The sequence below is a fragment of the Cadophora gregata genome, assembly GCF_030347475.1.
Source record: "Cadophora gregata isolate MNR1 chromosome Unknown scaffold_5, whole genome shotgun sequence".
Taxonomy (NCBI): domain Eukaryota; kingdom Fungi; phylum Ascomycota; class Leotiomycetes; order Helotiales; family Ploettnerulaceae; genus Cadophora; species Cadophora gregata.
The window spans coordinates 2,149,277-2,166,993 of NW_026695928.1; the positions used below are offsets into that span (position 1 = coordinate 2,149,277).

Sequence of the window (17,717 nt, forward strand, 5' to 3'; positions counted from 1 at the left end):
GGAGAAGAGGAACGAATACAGCCCGCGACAACCAGTATTGAGGAACTTTCGGACATGTTCAAGAATATGATATCTACAAGCACTTCGCAAAACACATCAATAGAGGGCTTAGCATACGCTTCTTTACAGCCGAAAGTCAAACATAGCTTGGCTTCTGATCAGATATTCTTGAAGAATTTGATTAAAGCCTTGGGAGAATCACCTGCGAAATCACCTGCGACTTACGGAGCGCTCACCATTCTTGTTAATTTGACTACCTATCCACCTTCTCTTACAGAGGAGCAGAAACGCATGACCCAACTCAAAGCCTATGCCAACGCCTCGAAATCATCCAAACCAGATCCACTAAACGATGAAGAACATGCCGCGAAACGCTGTCAAGCAGTATTTGATGCTGGTGCAATTCCGATTCTCGTCACCCACAGCCAGCACGGCTCGACCGCCTCATTAATGCTGGTTGTCTCGGTCGTCAACTCATTGTCCAGAACTACGAAGATCCGGGGACGGATGGCTCAACAAGGAGCCGTGAAGCTTCTCCTTCATGCATACTCTGTCTTTCCCACCGATAATATCCCAGCACGTCGAACAACTGCTCATGCACTAGCTCGAATCCTTATATCCACCAACCCTCAGCACGTATTCGGAGGGTCTAATCCGCTCTCAGTCACCTCGGCTGTTCGACCACTTCTTCTGATCCTTGGGGATGATCCCTCAGTCGAACATCGAGATCTGCTCCCAGTATTCGAATCCCTCCTGGCTCTTACCAACCTTGCCTCGACAGACGACACAGCTCGAAACCCCATCATCCGGATTGCATTCCCCCAGATCGAAGAACTGCTCCTATCAAATAATAAGATGGTGACGCGAGCAACGGTCGAGCTGATCTGCAATCTCATGCAAGCACCAGAAGGTGTCGCCAAGTTCGCTGACGGAGGCAGGCAGGCTAGCCAGCGAATGCACATACTCCTCGCGTTAACCGATTCCGAAGATTTCGAGACTCGCCGGGCAGCTGGTGGTGCCATGGCAAGTCTCACAGAATGGGACACCGCTGTCAATGCCATTCTGGAACGAGATCGCGGTGTACCACTCTTGCTAGGGCTCTGCAAAGAAGACCAGGAAGAATTGAGACATCGAGGAATCGTCTGTATCTTAAATTTGATGACGGCACCAGGGAAGGTTGGAGAGTGGGGAATAAAAAAGGTGAAGGAAGCAGGCGGTGTCGATGCTTTGAAGGAGTGTTTGAAGAAATCAAGGAGTCAAGAGGTGTTAGAAATAACTGTTGAGGCACTGAAGAAGTTGCTGGCGGACGAGAAGCCGGGCGCCGCGCTGCTTACCGAATGAACCAGATCATCCTCAACTATATGAACAATCATTCCAAGCAGTCAAAATTGATGACACAATCCCCGGAAGATTTGAGTTCGCTCTAGGTTCTGCCCGCTACAGCAGCATGTCTCTGTGGGTTTTGTGTCGTTGCATTCAGATCCCAGATCCCTCCTTTCACCACACCACAAACTCCCCATTAAGGATCCTGACCATAAATCCCCACATCTCAACGGTGGAATTAGCGTCTCACGTAAGTGATCGTCTGTCAGCAGAAAAGTATGGAACGTAAGGCTGAGCCAAGAAGCCAGAAGCCAAGCAGCTCGTGCATTGTGCAATCGAACCAAATTCCGGCTTCAGTCTTCTGATTCCAAAGATTCGAGACTCAAGATCTTCTCCGTCTTCATCACCGTCGCTCTTTCTCCAACCGACCTTCTAAGCGAAGAACTCGCAATTTATGTTATGACTTGCAATACATCAAACCCCATTCCGCGTACTGAGTGTCAAACCAGAAATAGATACGTAGCGCCAATGCCAACGCTTGGGTGCTGTTGTTTATAAATTTTTAGATTGCATGGTTCTTATTTACATGATTGTCTCCCCATTCAAGTGGTCAGTGTTGAGCTGTCTGCGAACAACCACTTCACGTCATGAAATAAGTTGTAGAATCAGATCGTATCCTACCAGAGACAGGATGATACAATATAGGAAGGAGCTATTAGTATTCGGATGAGGTTTTGAGCAAGTTGCTCCGTCTACTCAAACAGTACATTAATGACGGGCACACGGTGGCATGGAATGAAAGGTCCAGGATTTCGTACGGTCGTAGCTTGTTCTCTATTATTGTTGTGATAGCATTGGGTTGGGAAATGTTGGCTGAGAGGTGTCACAATTCATTCATCTAGTTCGAGTCCTCTCTTGATGGCTTCCTCGACCCTAATATACCAGATGCAAGACACTATCGCCAAGCTTGAGTTCCTGGATTGGAGTCCTCGAGTCCAAGTTTCCGCAACCACTGGCTAATCCCCAATCTCTGGTTCTCTGATGGCCCTTCTGGATTATTTTACAATTGAGGATTTGTTGTCGTTACCTCTACACTAGGATCGCAAGAAATAACATGTCACAACGTAGTGGCGCGTTTCGAGAAACACGTACGAGCTCGACAGCATCAACAGACGGGCCTTTCCCACTGGTAACGATCCACAATATGTGATAGATGTCTACCAGCACCTATTTTGAGCGACGAGAATACATTGGCCGAGTCTAGACCACGGACGACTTGCTGGGGCTTGATTGACATTGCGGCACGCAAAGTGGCCTTTGGTGCTTATCTGCAGTAGTACAGCCGTAAAAACAGCAGTTACAACAAGTCTATTGGAACGGAGATACCACCTGCCCCTGAGGAGCTGGGAGGTAGAGGTACCGCAATACTTTTCGAAGGTCATGCAAAGGTGTTTCGATGTTATGGCCGTTATCGACTCGGCTCTTTCACATCTTAAGCTTATTATCAAAAAGACGCCAATGCAGTGTTACTATTGCCCGCATGAGTGTGATGAGACCTGCAGATGAGAAGAGTATATCGAGACGCTGCATTGTGACGTCGCCACTTGTTCAGTCTGCATCGGCTTTGGAGGGACGTCTTGCCTTGATAGCGGTGACAAGTAGAGAATCAAAACTCTAGGAAAGGTAAGAAAGTATGAGAAATATCATCTTCGTTTCGTAACGACTCAGGAGTCTTGAACTTTGTTATGACAGATGTCCGAACGGACAATGGTCAGGGCTGATTGTTTGCCAGGGGCCGTAATGCTCCCTTCCATCGGAACTATTTCCGTAACTTTAAGCTCTGCCAAAAATTTCAATGCACATTTTATCCCAAAGAGCTTCTAGTCAACAAGGATAGATTCAGAGATTTCAACCATGGCTTCTTGCGTCTTGTGCAGCCTTGGCGCCTCCACGCTGCCACTGCGGAGAACTGGAGAAGGCGAAAATCCATGACTGCTGTGCCTTTGCAAGGTATCCGATAGACCAGCCGCCGCCCGGCTCTTATCTGCGATAATCCATGGTCCATTCTTTTGAATATAGGAACCAATAGCAAAGAGCTCAAACGTAGGCATTGCGGCATAAGACGCCTCCCCCCATCGAGACCCGTGGCTATGACACCACATCGCGAACAGCTGCTCTCGATGGCGCTCGATGTGCACTCGTCTGCGCCACATCTCACTGATAGGCAGCAATTCATCAAGAGAATCACGGGATGAGGCACTGGCTGTAGGGCGCCGACATGCGAATTGCTGGGGTTGGAGATGGAAATTGAGATGAAGATGAAGATGAAGATGGGGCGAGTTTTGTGAGCTGTTAGTTAGATGTGCAGTCTAGTTTTTTGATGTGGAGCGAGGAAATGCCATCCCAATCATTTCAGGGTCCTAGGGGGGGCTTTCTAGGGGTCCAGCGTGGCGCACTCAGGGTCCAGAGGTCCCTGCGTCCTTTGAACTCTCAAATGACGTGAGAGACTCAAGAGTACCCCACGATGCTCGGAAGGACGTGCTGTTGACATCTGGGGTTGATTCCAACTGCAAGAATTGTTGGCACTTGTTGTTCGACAACTCAATGTCTCATCGCACAAGTCAACGGGGAGGGGAGTAGCTGCGGGTGCCCATGCTTGAAGAAACAACACATTGCGGCAAACGTCTGGGTCCACTTGAATCCCCAGATGGTTGAAGCGGAAGAGCGGGGCAGCTGCAAAAAGACTATATCAAGCCAATGAACAAGACCAACATGATCGGCTGCGTAAGGTTCCAAGAGCTTAAGCCAGCGAGGATATTCTCCAAAAAGCAGCGGATTCTCAATAACTGCCCACGTTTTGGCCAGCCACTTGTGTGCAAGAGGTCTAGTGCTCCTAGGGTCTCCAAGGGTCCAAGGGTCCAGAATGACTGTCACTGTCCTACCGCATTCCGGGAGGATGCCTTTTGACCCCATACCCGATCCGAAGGTCTGGCCAGCGAGATCGAGAATCTTGGGCTGTCATCTCCATTCTCTCCATGCCAAGTATATCTGTTCGGTAAGCCCCCCATTCCGATCCACTGCATGGACCTCTTCCATCCCAGATACCCCCTCATCCAACAAACTTGACCTCTACCCCTCGTCATCATCAGTTCCAGAAAGGTACTATTTCTCGTCAATCACCCTTCGCTCTGTTTGATCCGTTCATATCAGCAACGAGTTCAGCCCAATCTCGATCGATCTACCCTATCTCCTCGATCCTCGGTCATATCAGAAGACAAAGAATATCTAAGATGCCTTCAAGAAGCCGAAGTTATTGCCAAGCCGGCAAAGACAGCATCATGGTCACCCCAAGGAACCTCGTCAACCCGAGTTCTAACTTGTTCGATAAATCTTTGAACGGGGAATTCGCCCAGGAAGATTGGGACGACTGGATGAGATGGGAAGGTGCAACGACGACGGATCTGATTCCAGCTGATATTCAATGTACTGAAAGTATGGAACGTCACGATGCATCTCTAGAGACCTGGGCCATGGGAATCGAGAGTTCGGGAGTTGACATGATGCCGACGTCCTACTCTGCTGGCACCGACTTCCCATTTGCGGATGCTCCATTCGAGTTCGAAGACACACCACCATTATCAGCAGGCTCGACAAACAATCAGAGAAACATCCCTCTATACCCCACGACTGGAGCCAATCCAACACAAGGGCAGGTGCAGCAAGAGCTTCGCAGGTCCTATCGTGGATTTTCCTCCCTCACTGAAGCCGAAGAACGGAGCCTGCAAGATATCGCCATGCCATCCCATGTACTTCCCAATATCAAAGTTGCCTCAGCGTCCGCTTCACCAGCGGCATCCCAAGCATCCCAAGCATCGCAATCCTTCTCTCCTTCGCCCGAGCCAGAAACTCGTACGCGCAAGAATAATAAACGCAAATCGGTGGACATGGAAGACCAGCCAAACAGTGCACTGTGCCAATCGAGAAAGCGGGGTCACAACGCCATCGAAAAGCGATACCGAACAAACTTGAACGCCAAGATCGAATCTCTGCGTGAAGGAATCCCGTCCCTCTATGGGCCAAATGACAACGGTGGCGAGGAGGATTCCGTCCGCGAAGGTGATAGCAAGTCAAACCAGCAAAAGTATGGAAAAGCAGCGATTCTGATGAGAGCTCTCGAGTATATCAAGCACCTGGAGAAAACCACGCAGAGACTCGGCAGCGAAGTTGACACTTTAAAGACACGCGTAGGGGCCTTTGAGAAATTGGCTATGAGTGGGAGCATCATCCTCAATGCTGGCGGCATGGAGGCAATGAGCAGACCAGTCTTGGTAAAGAGTGAAACGCTCGAGAGTATTCAGTCGGGTAAGGTCTGAATAAATAGGGAAGAAGAACCACAGGCTGATGACAACCAGACTTCCAACAAATCCGACCAAAAGCAAAAGTAGTCGCTGGACCAGCTACGAAGAGAAGAGGCTCAAGACAGACAAAAGTACAATGAAGCTTTTGATGCAGAAATTAATCTTGAAATCTAATATCTGCGCAAGAAACAGGAGCTCAACAGTTGAAATATATATAGTCTTCAAAAGGAGTGTTTTGGAGTTGGAGATCAATGAAGTTTGCGACAGCGCCTGAACCGGCTGGCAGGCGATGGTCTCATGAGACCCATGAACAAAATAATAATAGTAACATCAATAGTACGGGGCAAAGCCAACAAACATCTTCATATTCCAATAGCCGTGTTGAAGTGAAGAAATAAAGCAAAAAGCAAAAGAATGGACGACGTCGCAACAAAGTTGGGATCTTAAACTAGTCGGATCGCTAACCAAGAGGCCATGCCAAAAAAAGAGTAAAGTGACTAGCTACATGAAGCAATTGCTACCCATACGCATTTCTGCTGTTGACTTTTGGGGTATTGATCTTCTTCATATCAGATGGAGAAACTCTAGCTTTATACTCTTAACCAACTTTGAGCGTCATCCGCGACTTCAAAGCGGCTGTTCACTGCGTGCTCGCTTAGCTCGTGCTCTCTGTTTTGAATTCAGATGCCTTGCATTCTCTCGTCCGCTTCCATATTTGGTATCATTAGAAATCAACACGAAGTAGTGATCCCATGGATGAATTAAAACAGATTAGTCAAATGTCTAAGAGTACCAACGGAAAACTGAGTCAAGGGTTCAGTTGGCTGACCGCTAACGCACCATTCCCTCCATCAAATCTTCATCTTACACAAAATCAAACCAAGGGAAGTCTGAACAACCCTCCTTCGACCTCCATCTATCCCTCCTCTAACTACAAGGAACAGGAGCCCAAAAATTACATTTGATGGATGGTACTTAAGAGACAGCCTCTGAATCATGGAAGGGCCATCGACCCTCAAGAAACCACGCTCGGGATCCCACACCAGACGTAATTTTCAAAGTCAACTTTACTCTGAACAAGTCCATAGCTCACATATACCCCGGCAAAGCGAGTGATGAGCTATATGACGCATAGCACAAACTCGCAAATTATAAGTGTCTCTCACCTGTCCCGCTCCTATCACAAACGTACCTGCTTAAGATATTCCCATTATCTGCTGACAGCAGACGGAAACATCACCATCCCAAAACAATATACCTATTATTGGTATGACAGACTTGACTAGTCATTGCATTTCGCAGATAGATCAAGCTATTTCAGACAGATAGATGACTGTTCATCACAACCTTCACTGTTCTGTAAGCTCGACGACGCTCGACCAGCATCCTTTGTCTCAACACTCAAGCACTGCTAGTCACTAAAACTTAAAACACAAAAAGTTACCCAGGGTAGCGAGTGGGACATGGATGGGAAATGAGTGTTGGGGATATCGGCAACGTAGGAGACTGCTGGTGAGAGTGAGAGAGTGAGAGAGAGTAAATAAGCAGGCATTTATTAAGCGAAAAAAAAAAAAAAAAAAACCTCACCAAAATCGACCGCAGTGCTGCGAAGCAAAATGAATTGGCTTGAAGAAATGGTGTCCTAGGTAGTTGCCGATTATGGGTACCTTGGTACCCACCCACTCTCCAAAGCGAGAAAGTAAGAGAGCACCGGGCATGTCTCATCTCCACTCACCTTCCCAGCTATTTTGAAGTCCAAATGATGTCACAGAAAAGTCTAAAAAATCGAGCAGCACCACTCAAAGATTGAAACGCCATCCATTGAATTTTCATACCATTTCAATTCAGTCCATTCCATTTGCGCACATGCCTCTCCCGATCCCATACCAGTAGTTGTTGTAGTAGTAGCAGTAATAAGCAGCAAGTTTTATCCTCAGAAATCTCCTCATCAGGTACAAACATGGTCCCCGTCCCTGCCGACCACTAATCTCTATTTGACTGAGGAGAGAAAGAAGAAAATTGCCTGCACCCGGTAGAAAAAGCCATATGTACAAATGCAGTCCCAGTCCCAGTCCCAACCCTCCCAAAAAATTCAACAATTTGCTTTGACCGATCGATATGCATGCCATGCCAGTGTCATGTTGTGTTGTGTTGTGCGCCATTCAGTAAGTCCACACCGTCGTTGCGCGTGTGGACGGTTCTCTTCTCCCTCTATTGTCCTCTTCTGCCTTCTCTGTTCGACATCACTAGAAATCGGGCCAAGATCGAAGTGCCTTCACGAAAATAATCCGCCGCCCTTCTCCTCCTTCAAATGCTTCAAAGCAATGAAAGAAACAGGAGAATACTTCTCAATGATCAAAGTCTAAGCTGGCATGTGCTGTAGACTGTCTCTCGCTCGTGGCCGTCAAATTGCATACGCGTAGCAAGCAAGCAACTTTTCCCGCGTCTTGCAAAATCAATGTAGCGTTCTATACTCAAACAAAACCCACCATCTCCGGAAAATTTGTAGAAGATGGCTCGCCAATGGATGCTCCTCCTCAATGGTCATATCGTCCGTTGTTCAGATCTTCGGTTTGGTGGTGGTCGTCTCCATCGTGATGTAAAGTGACCGAGTTGAATTCCTCGAATGGATCCAGGACCTCACCACCAGGTGTGGCCAGTCCAGAATCGAGAGGTACTCCTTTGGGAATTGGCATCATTGCTCTGCCCCCACTAATATCCACACTCTCGCTCTCTTTCACATTTCGGAAGTTGACGGTATCGACACCTCGTCCTTGATGTGGGATCATCGGTGGCTTCATGTGTCTGATGAGAGCCCATTGGGTAGTGCGGAAGAAGGGGTGCGTCTTGACATCAGAGGCTCCAGCCCGAGCGCCAAGTCTGCGATTTTCATCCTTGATGAGGAGTTTTCTAATCAGGGATTTGCACAAACTGTTGTGGTCAGCATCTTGACTCCTTTATTAACCTCAATTTCCCCACTTACTTAGAAATTTGTGGCGTTCCAGAATGCTCGGGGAACGGGACATCATCTCTCAAGATATTGGCGAATGTAGCATTACGGTTCTTTCCCTTGAAAGGGGTCGTTCCGTACAGCATCTCGTAGATCAGAATACCCAGAGTCCACCAATCTACCGCACTTGTGTGTCCACATCCCTTAATGACCTCCGGCGCAATGTATTCCTCTGTTCCAACAAACGAATTCGTCCTGAAATTGTTTATGCATGATTTCGTATCGATCGTTGGTAATGAGTTAACATTTGCACCATTTCGGCCCAGAATCATGGTTGGCTTTCCACCAGGGTCAGACTGTTTGGAAAGATCGAAATCTGACAACATGATGTGTCCTGATTGGTGAAGCAGAATATCTGATACAATTAGTAAAGCAATGACTCAGGGACAGGGAAACTTGCTCTCTGGCTTCAAATCTCTGTAAATGAATCCCATCAGATGCAGATATTCCAAAGCAGCTGTAACCTCCGCGGCATAGAATCTCGCATCATCTTCTGGTATGCACTTTCCAGGACGAGTCTGCAAGGCTCGGAAGAACTCTCCACCACTGCAGTACTCCATACACAGGTATAAATGATCCTCCGATTGGAAAGAATGGTATAGGGTAACGATGAACGGGTGATTGCTTGTGGCCAAGATTTCCTGCTCTGCCAAAGCTCTCTTGATCTTATTCCGCTTGATCATTTCCTTCTTGCTCAATACTGGAATTTGTCAGCTAGAAGGCACCAGCGCGAGTAGCACATTACATACCCTTCATAGCATACAACCTGCTGCTCTTCTTCTCCCGCACCAGGTACACTTTTCCTACATCTCCCTTTCCAATCAACTTAATCTTATCAAAACTGCCTGGTCCCACCTCTACATTCCGTACTTTGATGGAATTCGAACTATATGTCCTCCTGAACGCCATGGCATTTCGCAAATTGGGTGGTTGTAGAGCTCCTAGGCTATCTTGTGCAGGGCCAGCGAGAGGCGATCCATTCGTCTTGGGATCCACCAGGGACAGCATGCTGGTGCTGGCATTGTGTGCCAATGGCTCCTTACCAAGCTCAGCTGTGGCAGGCCTATCACCGCTTCCCTTACCCTTTGAGAAAAGTCCCTGAGCATTTGGAGCACTGGCTACTCTCCTCAACTTTCGTGCCAACTCTTCCTTCCCAGCAATCGTTGCCTGATCATTCGCTCCTGACACGGCATCAACTTTAAGGGTCGGGGTATCAGGTGGACTCGGAGGAACCGAACCTTCATTGTGGTGTCGTAACGCAGGAGGGCCCTGGTGCGCGAAGTATGGATTGGCATGAGCCGTAGGACTGACCCCATCATCTAAAGCATTGCCCTCACTGGCCACGGTCGTGGAGCGATTCCGTCCTGAGCCGGGGAAGAACTTGGACTGTCGGAATGAGCTCTTGCTCTCGGACTTTATCGAGCCATCTTTCTTCTCATCATTGCTACCTAGAGTGTTGATCCGGAAGAAGTTCTTCAGCTTCTGCGGAAACGGGCTGTGGCCGTTGGGGTGCTTGTTGGACGACATCGAGATGCCCGAGAAGGCTCGTTTCTCGCTGGGGATCGAGGTTGGAGACGAGCCGTGAAATAGAGCCGTCATCGAGAATCCGCAGCAGCTTTAACAACAGCTGCACCGCGGTACTCGAAGAGTGGCTGTCGAGTAGGAAGGGATGGGAATGGAATGGAATGGAGGACGTGGTGAATGGGAGAAGGACCGTCTTGCGGTGCCGCCGTTGCGTTGACAGTCGATAGTTGTTGGACCGTGCTTCGCAGTTACTTATCAATCAAGGCCGATATGTTCCTCAGCACACCAGCGGAAAAGTGGCCCTCGGTTTCGGTTTCGGGGGGCCGTGGCGCAGTTGGCGATGCCTATCGCTACTGGGCCATCAGAAATTTGAATTCAGGAGGGCCCCGAGTCTGCCGATGGAGTAATTACAGCAGGTGCAGGAGCACGAACACGACGCTATTCGGAGATTTTGGGGGGGGGGGGGGGGGGGGGAGAGGTACTGTAGAATGGATGAACTGATGGGAAGGACAAGACAGGACAGGACAGGACAGGATGCTCGTTTCTTGGTCTTGGGCTGCGCTAGATTGGTGTCCCGCTGGTCTCTCGGGGCGGATTATCAAAGTGGAAGCTGCACTCTCCCACTCCCACTGCCACTCCCACTCCCACTGCCACTCACTACTCCAAGGTGGGATGGGATGGAATGGGCGTGTACAGAAGCCTGAACGGGCCAGAAAGGGGGCGATCCGACAGCCTGGCCACTCCGCTGCTTCCTGCTAAACTCCCCAAGGTAAGGTATCGCGGGCCTTGACCTCAATAATGTTCTGGAATCCAGACACAAGAGAAACACAAGACACGTCTTGGAGTCGTCAAGGAGGATGAGACAGTATGTTGTTACTTTGGTAGGGGTGTTTAAAAGGATTGTAGTCAGACGGAGCAAGAGCGAGGAAGGAGTTGATTTTGAGAGCGAGACCGAGGCATGCACAACAGGAGTAAACTTCGATATTAACTTTTAGCAAGCAGATATATCATATTGGTTCCCCCTTACGAACTCGCACTCGTTCTTCATGCTCTATTGCCTGGCTCTACTGCCGCCATGCACTGCCAATAGCTCAGCCCTCCTCAGCCCTCGTCCTCGGAAGCAACATCAATGGCTTCACCCAGAGCCTGTTAGGACTGGATCCGACACTAATCATGTTTTCATCATACTGCAATGCTTTCTTTTCGATGGTTGTAATTACAAACAATGCCATCTACTCCGCCTCCTAATATCATTATGGATTACAATTCTTACTCCTCTTTATCATTTCCCCCAGCCATTATTAGCCCTCTCCCGCCGCCAAAACCTCACCCTCTCTCTCGCCGGCCCCTCCTCCCCGCCTCTCTTCTCCCTCGTCTCCCTCGTCTCCCTGCCCAGCGGCAAAATTCAAGTCCACACACCCAACACTCTCAGGTAGGTAATTCGTCAATTGCCCTTTTCCACATCTCCTACCTACCTACCTACCTACTCGAGTAATGTTTCCTACATCTCTCCAATCCCAAGGCAGCGGAAACCCCCGTACCGATCGGAATATCTCCATGCACGTATGCACTGCATGCACTTCGGCTTGCCTCGAACAGCCTCCGAAGGTAAAAAAAAAGAACCATTACCAATCCAATCCATCCCCATCCCCATCCCATCTCGAACATCCATCCCACCTCGTCTCATCCCCTATGATCTCATCCTTGCAGGGATCACACAGTTCAAACTCAACCCCGCGAATCGCGATTTACTGAAGTAACGAGTCGATCAAATTCTGATCGTGTAGGATATGACAGGAGTATAGAAACATACTCACAGAGCAGCAATATGTTCCGAATCAACCAATAATTGCTAATGTTAACATCCAACATCCGAGCCAAGGCCCGCCTTCTCTCCTCTCCTTCCCCTTCCAGACCAAACTCCTGCCATCCTCTCACATCCATCCAATAAACTGAAATCTACTCCTTCCCAAGACGCAGCTATCCTCCACAAAAAACATTATGCACAGTCAACCCGCAAAGATAACCCAAATGGCGCCATTTATATTGGTACTTACCCCTCCTTCCAAAAGCAAACCTTCCTAGACGGAAAAAGGAAAAAAGCAAACACTTGAGATGGGCCAGCGTTGAGCCGAAATTCCGACCCGAGACCCAGCCGATCGTTGATCTAGGACCATACTCATTGGATGATGTTTCCTAGTAGCTTAACTCGGGGAAGGAACGGCTTCTAGAACTTCTAGAAGATGCATAGGCACATTTGGCTTGAAGCACCCAAATGCACAGCCACAGGGCATCAATTGTAAAGACAGTAAGGGAAGGGCCACAAAATCACATCACATTACCTCGCACAAAGACATCGGATTTCATTGCATGTGTAGACATTGACCTATGCGTGACTGTGCTCATGATCAGTGAAACCTCTTGTGTAATGCCGCTACCCTTACCAGTAGCAGAGCAAAAGGAAACCCAGTGTCAGTATCTCAGACCATCCCGTATCGTCGCCACCACATTCTTCCCCAGTCCGAAAAAGAAACAAATAATTCTACAGCATGCCCAATATCATCAATGAAAGGCGATTAGATGCAATATTGCAATAGCCATGCGAATGATACATGTATCGAGACTCGTATGAGATGAAGCATCTTTCCGCACCATGTACAGAGGAGAGAAATATAATGTAGGTGAGGCAAATCCATCAGGCTTGTGGTACAGCAGCTGACACCGCAATCCCAAAGCCTAGTCAGGCAGACATATCGTACATCCCTTACAATACTGAGATTGAAATGTTGAGAAACCGAGGACAATAATCCGTCAAGTAATGAATGGAACCGAAAACGGCAAAGATGAGATAATGTGTCAGCAATTTACCACTCCTCACCAGGACGGACAGGTCCAGTACGGGTGGTGTTAGGGTTCCATCCTTGATCAAGGGTACTCTTTTCGGTCTCTTGGAGCTGTTCACTGATCTGTCTCAAGTATGCCTCGGCAGTCTGGGGACCAGGAACACCATGGCGTTCATTCTTATCTTGGTTGAATGGACGATTCTCGGCTTGTGAGTTTGTGGCCTTGGTTGAAGCTGACTTGTATGGAATATATTCAGCTGGGGTAAGAGATGCAGCCGCGGATCCACGATATTGAGGGAGGAATCCTTGAGCAGTGGCAGACGAAATGGTTCCCATCAAAGGAGTACCAGCTCGGCCTTCGTTCTTAAGCATCTGCTGCAAGAAAATTGTCTGTTCGTCAACACTTCCGAAAGTCAGCTCTGTCTCTTCACGTGGAACGTTCCAGGGAGACTTACTTTTTGAAGTTCTCAACTCGCTCATCAAACGACTTCAAAGGCTTGGGAGAAACTCGGTGACCGTTGGCGCGAGGAGACAGATTAATTTCGACGGTTGACTCGGTTTCCTGTGTGTCGCTGGCAGTAGAATCGACACTGATGACGCCGTTCTCGCTCTTGTAGCGTTGAGAATCGCGACCAGCTGGTTGCCAAGAATCATCGGACTTAGCATCGTCGACCTCGTCCTCGGCTTCCTCGAAGAATGTAGCGTTCTCAGGGGTGACAGGTGCTTCATCCTGATCTCTGCTGAATCGTACAACAGTGGGCTTTGGAGAGGGCGATCTGTATCCGGGGCATCCCTTCTCCATGAACAGTTTCGAGAAATCAAGGCCAGGAACCGACTTGACGACCTTCTCCCCAACAGTAGCCTCCTGATTGTGACCAGATCTTGAATCGCGGGACCAACCATTATGCAATCCTTGTGTAAAGGTAGACTGCTGCGAATTTCCTCTGCTCTTGGCATCCGTAAAGACCGGTTGAGGAATTGGCTTAAGGTATGCAATATCGTTCGATGGAAGACGGAATGGGTACGTCTTCTCAGGCTCGATCTCAAGTGATACCTGGGTCTCAACCGACTTAACGGAAGCAATGCTGGCAGGCTTCTTTACCGGGGAAGGTGGGTAGAAATCCTTTCCATCAAACTTGGGCAAACCACTCTGAACAGATCGAGGTGCCTTTCCCCAGTACAGATATCGTGCACGAAGCTCATCATCTGTCAATGGACGAGAATAGACCAGATCATTAGCGTTGGCAGTCTGAGCACTTACACCAGTTGGGAGAGTGCCAATGAGGTAAGGGATAGTCTCGGATGGCGGTGCCGAAGTGTTTGGCTTCATCGCAGGAGCTTGACTATGTGACGTACTCGAACGCTGGTAAGATCGAGACTTCTCATATTGTGTATTATGATGAGAGACGCCATGGCGAACTTCGTCCTTAGGAGGATCGTAACCTCTATCATTGCCGAACTTGAAGCCGCTTCGAAGCCAATCAGTGGTAGAATAAGCCATCAAACGAGCTGTAATCTCGGCCACTGTTTCCTCAGGCTCATTATCTTCAATAGCCGAAGTTGAACGCGAAATGTGCTTTGGGTGCTTTGGTTGAATTGATTGTCCAGCCGCAGAAGTAACAGTAGTACGAGAGCGTGGTTGGAATGGTGGAGCCATGGCAGCTGCAATAGTCAACTTGGATTTGGACGGCAAATCTTGATGAGAAGCACTGTTGTCATATTTGGCATCGGTCTTTGTTGCAGTGTCTGCCCGAAGACTCTCGGATACAGATCGAGTGGACTTGTGCTCTTCGTGTGATCCACCGGACTTGTTGTCACTACGACGAACAACACCTGTTGCAGTACCTCCACGACTACAATTAACTTGGAGAAGTTCCTCCATATGGTCGATCTGGGAGTGGAGGCTGGTACGTTGCTGCTCTAGCACTGCCTTATCCACTCTGTTTTTGTCGCTGCCCAGAATTGTATCGATCTGGTGGAGGTGGGCTTGCAAGACTTGAAGCTGGGATTTCATATAGTCTGAAGGCAAAAGGAGACCGGGAACCGGCATATAAGGCATGAAAGGTTCAGAGCCTTGGACACCATTCGGCATAGCCAACATTCCAGATTGCTGAGCAGGTGCGAAGATCACAGGATTTGGTTGATTGGCAAATTGGAAAGGCAATGCAGAAGGCATAAGACCAGGTGGTTGAGGAGCAACCTGAGGAAAGAAGTTCGGATTACCTAGCATGCCCATGGGAAGAGGAATTGCATTTGGAGGGGGTTGGTGGCCGTAAGGAACTGGGTAGACAATCTGACCATTGTAGGTGAATGGCTTGGTCTGGTCGAATTGAGCCGGTGGAGAAATTTTGATTTGCTGAGGCTTGACCCCAGGAAGCTGTGCGCCCAAATGTGATTTGGAGAGCTGCTCAGCCGCTCCAGCGCCATAGTAACCAGGTGGTGGGGTAGGCATGATGGGAAAGCCAACTGCAGAGGATTGCGGATGCAAGTTGAATGGGGGCAACGAACCGCCTGGAACCTGAGGAACCTGCGAATACACTGAGGAGACGTCTTGAATCCAAGGGACTCCACCGGGAAATTTAGACTCGAGCTCGTGCTCGTTCTTGTCAGTGATAACCTCTGAAGGTGTAGGAGCTGGAGATCGGTTGTTTGGTACGATACGACCACCTGCTGTGACACGTACGTGGGTGGGTGATACAACAGCTCTGTAGAATTTTTGGAAGTTCTCAGATTGTTGTGCGGCGAAGCCAGATGGTGCAGAGTGTGGTTGAGAAGATCGATCTGAGTTCTCGCGTCTTCGAAGGTGCCAATGAACAGGTTGAAGGCCTTGGACTCTGCTAACCTCGAGGGGGCGCGGCTCACTTTGCTCCGACGACTCTGTAACGTTCTTTCTGCCTAATTGGCGAAGGACAGGCTTGTTCGTAATGTCTGTGAGGTGCGCGGAGGTGCAAGAGAACTGCTCTGGTCTGCGGAGTGCCTCCTCAGGGATCCTGAAGATGCAAGCTGTTAGGCACCAAATTAGCAAAGGTGCTTGATTAGGGTAGGAATATCGACACTTACCAATATCAGGGTGTTGGTTGATGTTTCTGACGAGGCAGGTGACCACGGGAAGGGAGCTTCTCAGTCTTAGCAATTCGTCGACGGAGTAGCGACGCGTCTCGGTAAGCACCTCCATCTTGGAAAATGATTGTGTCGACAGGACTGATGCTACCTAGCGGGGCGATTTGCGCAAGGTGTTATGAACGGCTTGACAAGCTCCGATATGTCGTCTTCACCTATGTCCGGGACAGCAGGTGAGTGAACCTACCATCTTGTAAGCCTCTGTCTTTCATGTTCTGGACTTCTATTGCTGATCCTGCATGGTGAATTGACTAAACCTCCAAACGCGCATAACCTGCTAGCCACGGTAGAATCACCAGAGTCGCAAGCCAGCCGGGAATTGATCAGACACGGGTCCGTCGAGATGATATCTAACCCAAGCCTTTGCATTGAGCGCCCCAGTGCTGTGTCCACAACAGAGAGAGTATGGGAGGAGGAGTACAAGAGAAACAATTCACCAACAGCACACAGGCTTACCACAGAAGAGAACGACAACGAAAAACCACGGTGCCACTGATGAAGAGGAATGTGCCAGACTGTGCGCACACGGTCATAGACTTTGAAGGATTGAGATGATGCCAGCAAATGGAAAGGAATGTATAGAGAGGCGTCCAGAATTGTGGAGGATGATGTTGTAGTTGAAGGGAAGAGAGAGATTAAGAGTGGATGCTGTGAAATGTGATGCCCGCGCACTACGCAGGAGTTCTCGCGTGGCAGGAGCGATACAGCACTGATGCGATGCGAAGCCGGCAACAATTCACCACCTGGTCCAAAAGAGAAGGAGCCATTCTCTATATCTGTAATAGAGAAAACAGGCTGCTGATTCTCTATCAAAGATATGCTGGATGCAGCATATCGTTGAAAGTAAGCGTGCTGCCGTGTTTACGGTGAAAGCAACGGCTTTCTTACGAGGTGACCGCTTTGAGATCTCGACCAAGCAACGGCAAGTTCGAAACAAAAAGAATTAAAGAAATTTCCGAAGTATATGGTTTCTTGCAAAAATTAAAGTTCTCCTAATGCCGAATCATCTGACATGGCGTTTTGAGAATTACGAGCCTTGTCAACATGCAAGACTCCAATATATCTCTTTCGAATTGGAGATCTGCACTGTTCTCCTCAGTTCACGTTCCAATCTTTCTTCTTTCTTTGACTCAGCCCCATCGGTACGGTAGAAAGAGTCATCTCAGGTTTTGACAAGTTCGTCAATTCCACTAGACGCGTCTGTTTAGCATCATGACTTCAAAATTATGGTCAAGACAAAAGAGAAGCACTGGACAGCATATGCGGGATGGAAGTGAACAAACTTTCAGAAGAGATCACTCTTAGCACTTCTTTATGGTAGCTGTTCCCAAAGCTGCTGGTCTGGTTTCAAGACTTGTTCCTTTGATGATCGTCTCCTGCAACAATATCCGCTTGCATGAGTAGCTCAATACTGCCTGGACATTTCCCTGTTGCATGATTTATCACTCAAAAAGCTTCAATATGACGTACCGAAACAAGCTATTTCGATTGTACTATCTTCGCTGTCGTGCTCAGTGTCCTTCCACTGTTTCTACCTTC

At 48.6% G+C, this 17,717-nt stretch overlaps 4 protein-coding genes across 4 annotated transcripts; 2 read left to right on the forward strand and 2 right to left on the reverse strand.

The window, feature by feature from the left end:
- Nucleotides 1-54: 54 nt before the first annotated feature.
- ONS95_011487 (uncharacterized protein) lies at nucleotides 55-1,341 on the forward strand (the record flags this gene model as incomplete). The annotated part of the gene is made up of 1 exon (XM_058505107.1): nucleotides 55-1,341. One exon carries the CDS (start codon nucleotides 55-57, stop codon nucleotides 1,339-1,341), a length of 1,287 nt encoding a protein of 428 aa, XP_058359664.1.
- A 3,272-nt stretch (nucleotides 1,342-4,613) lies between these two features.
- Nucleotides 4,614-5,821, forward strand: ONS95_011488 (uncharacterized protein; the record flags this gene model as incomplete). Its single annotated transcript, XM_058505108.1, has 2 exons — nucleotides 4,614-5,685; nucleotides 5,736-5,821. 2 exons carry the CDS (start codon nucleotides 4,614-4,616, stop codon nucleotides 5,819-5,821), a joined length of 1,158 nt encoding a protein of 385 aa, XP_058359665.1.
- A 2,397-nt stretch (nucleotides 5,822-8,218) lies between these two features.
- On the reverse strand, nucleotides 8,219-10,290 carry NRC2 (serine/threonine protein kinase, AGC; the record flags this gene model as incomplete). The annotated part of the gene is made up of 4 exons (XM_058505109.1): nucleotides 8,219-8,612; nucleotides 8,665-9,046; nucleotides 9,092-9,391; nucleotides 9,441-10,290. The coding sequence occupies 4 exons, from the start codon at nucleotides 10,288-10,290 to the stop codon at nucleotides 8,219-8,221; spliced, it is 1,926 nt and encodes a 641-aa protein (XP_058359666.1).
- A 2,789-nt stretch (nucleotides 10,291-13,079) lies between these two features.
- ONS95_011490 (uncharacterized protein) lies at nucleotides 13,080-16,233 on the reverse strand (the record flags this gene model as incomplete). The annotated part of the gene is made up of 3 exons (XM_058505110.1): nucleotides 13,080-13,461; nucleotides 13,514-16,061; nucleotides 16,119-16,233. The coding sequence occupies 3 exons, from the start codon at nucleotides 16,231-16,233 to the stop codon at nucleotides 13,080-13,082; spliced, it is 3,045 nt and encodes a 1,014-aa protein (XP_058359667.1).
- Between the last annotated feature and the right edge of the window lie 1,484 nt (nucleotides 16,234-17,717).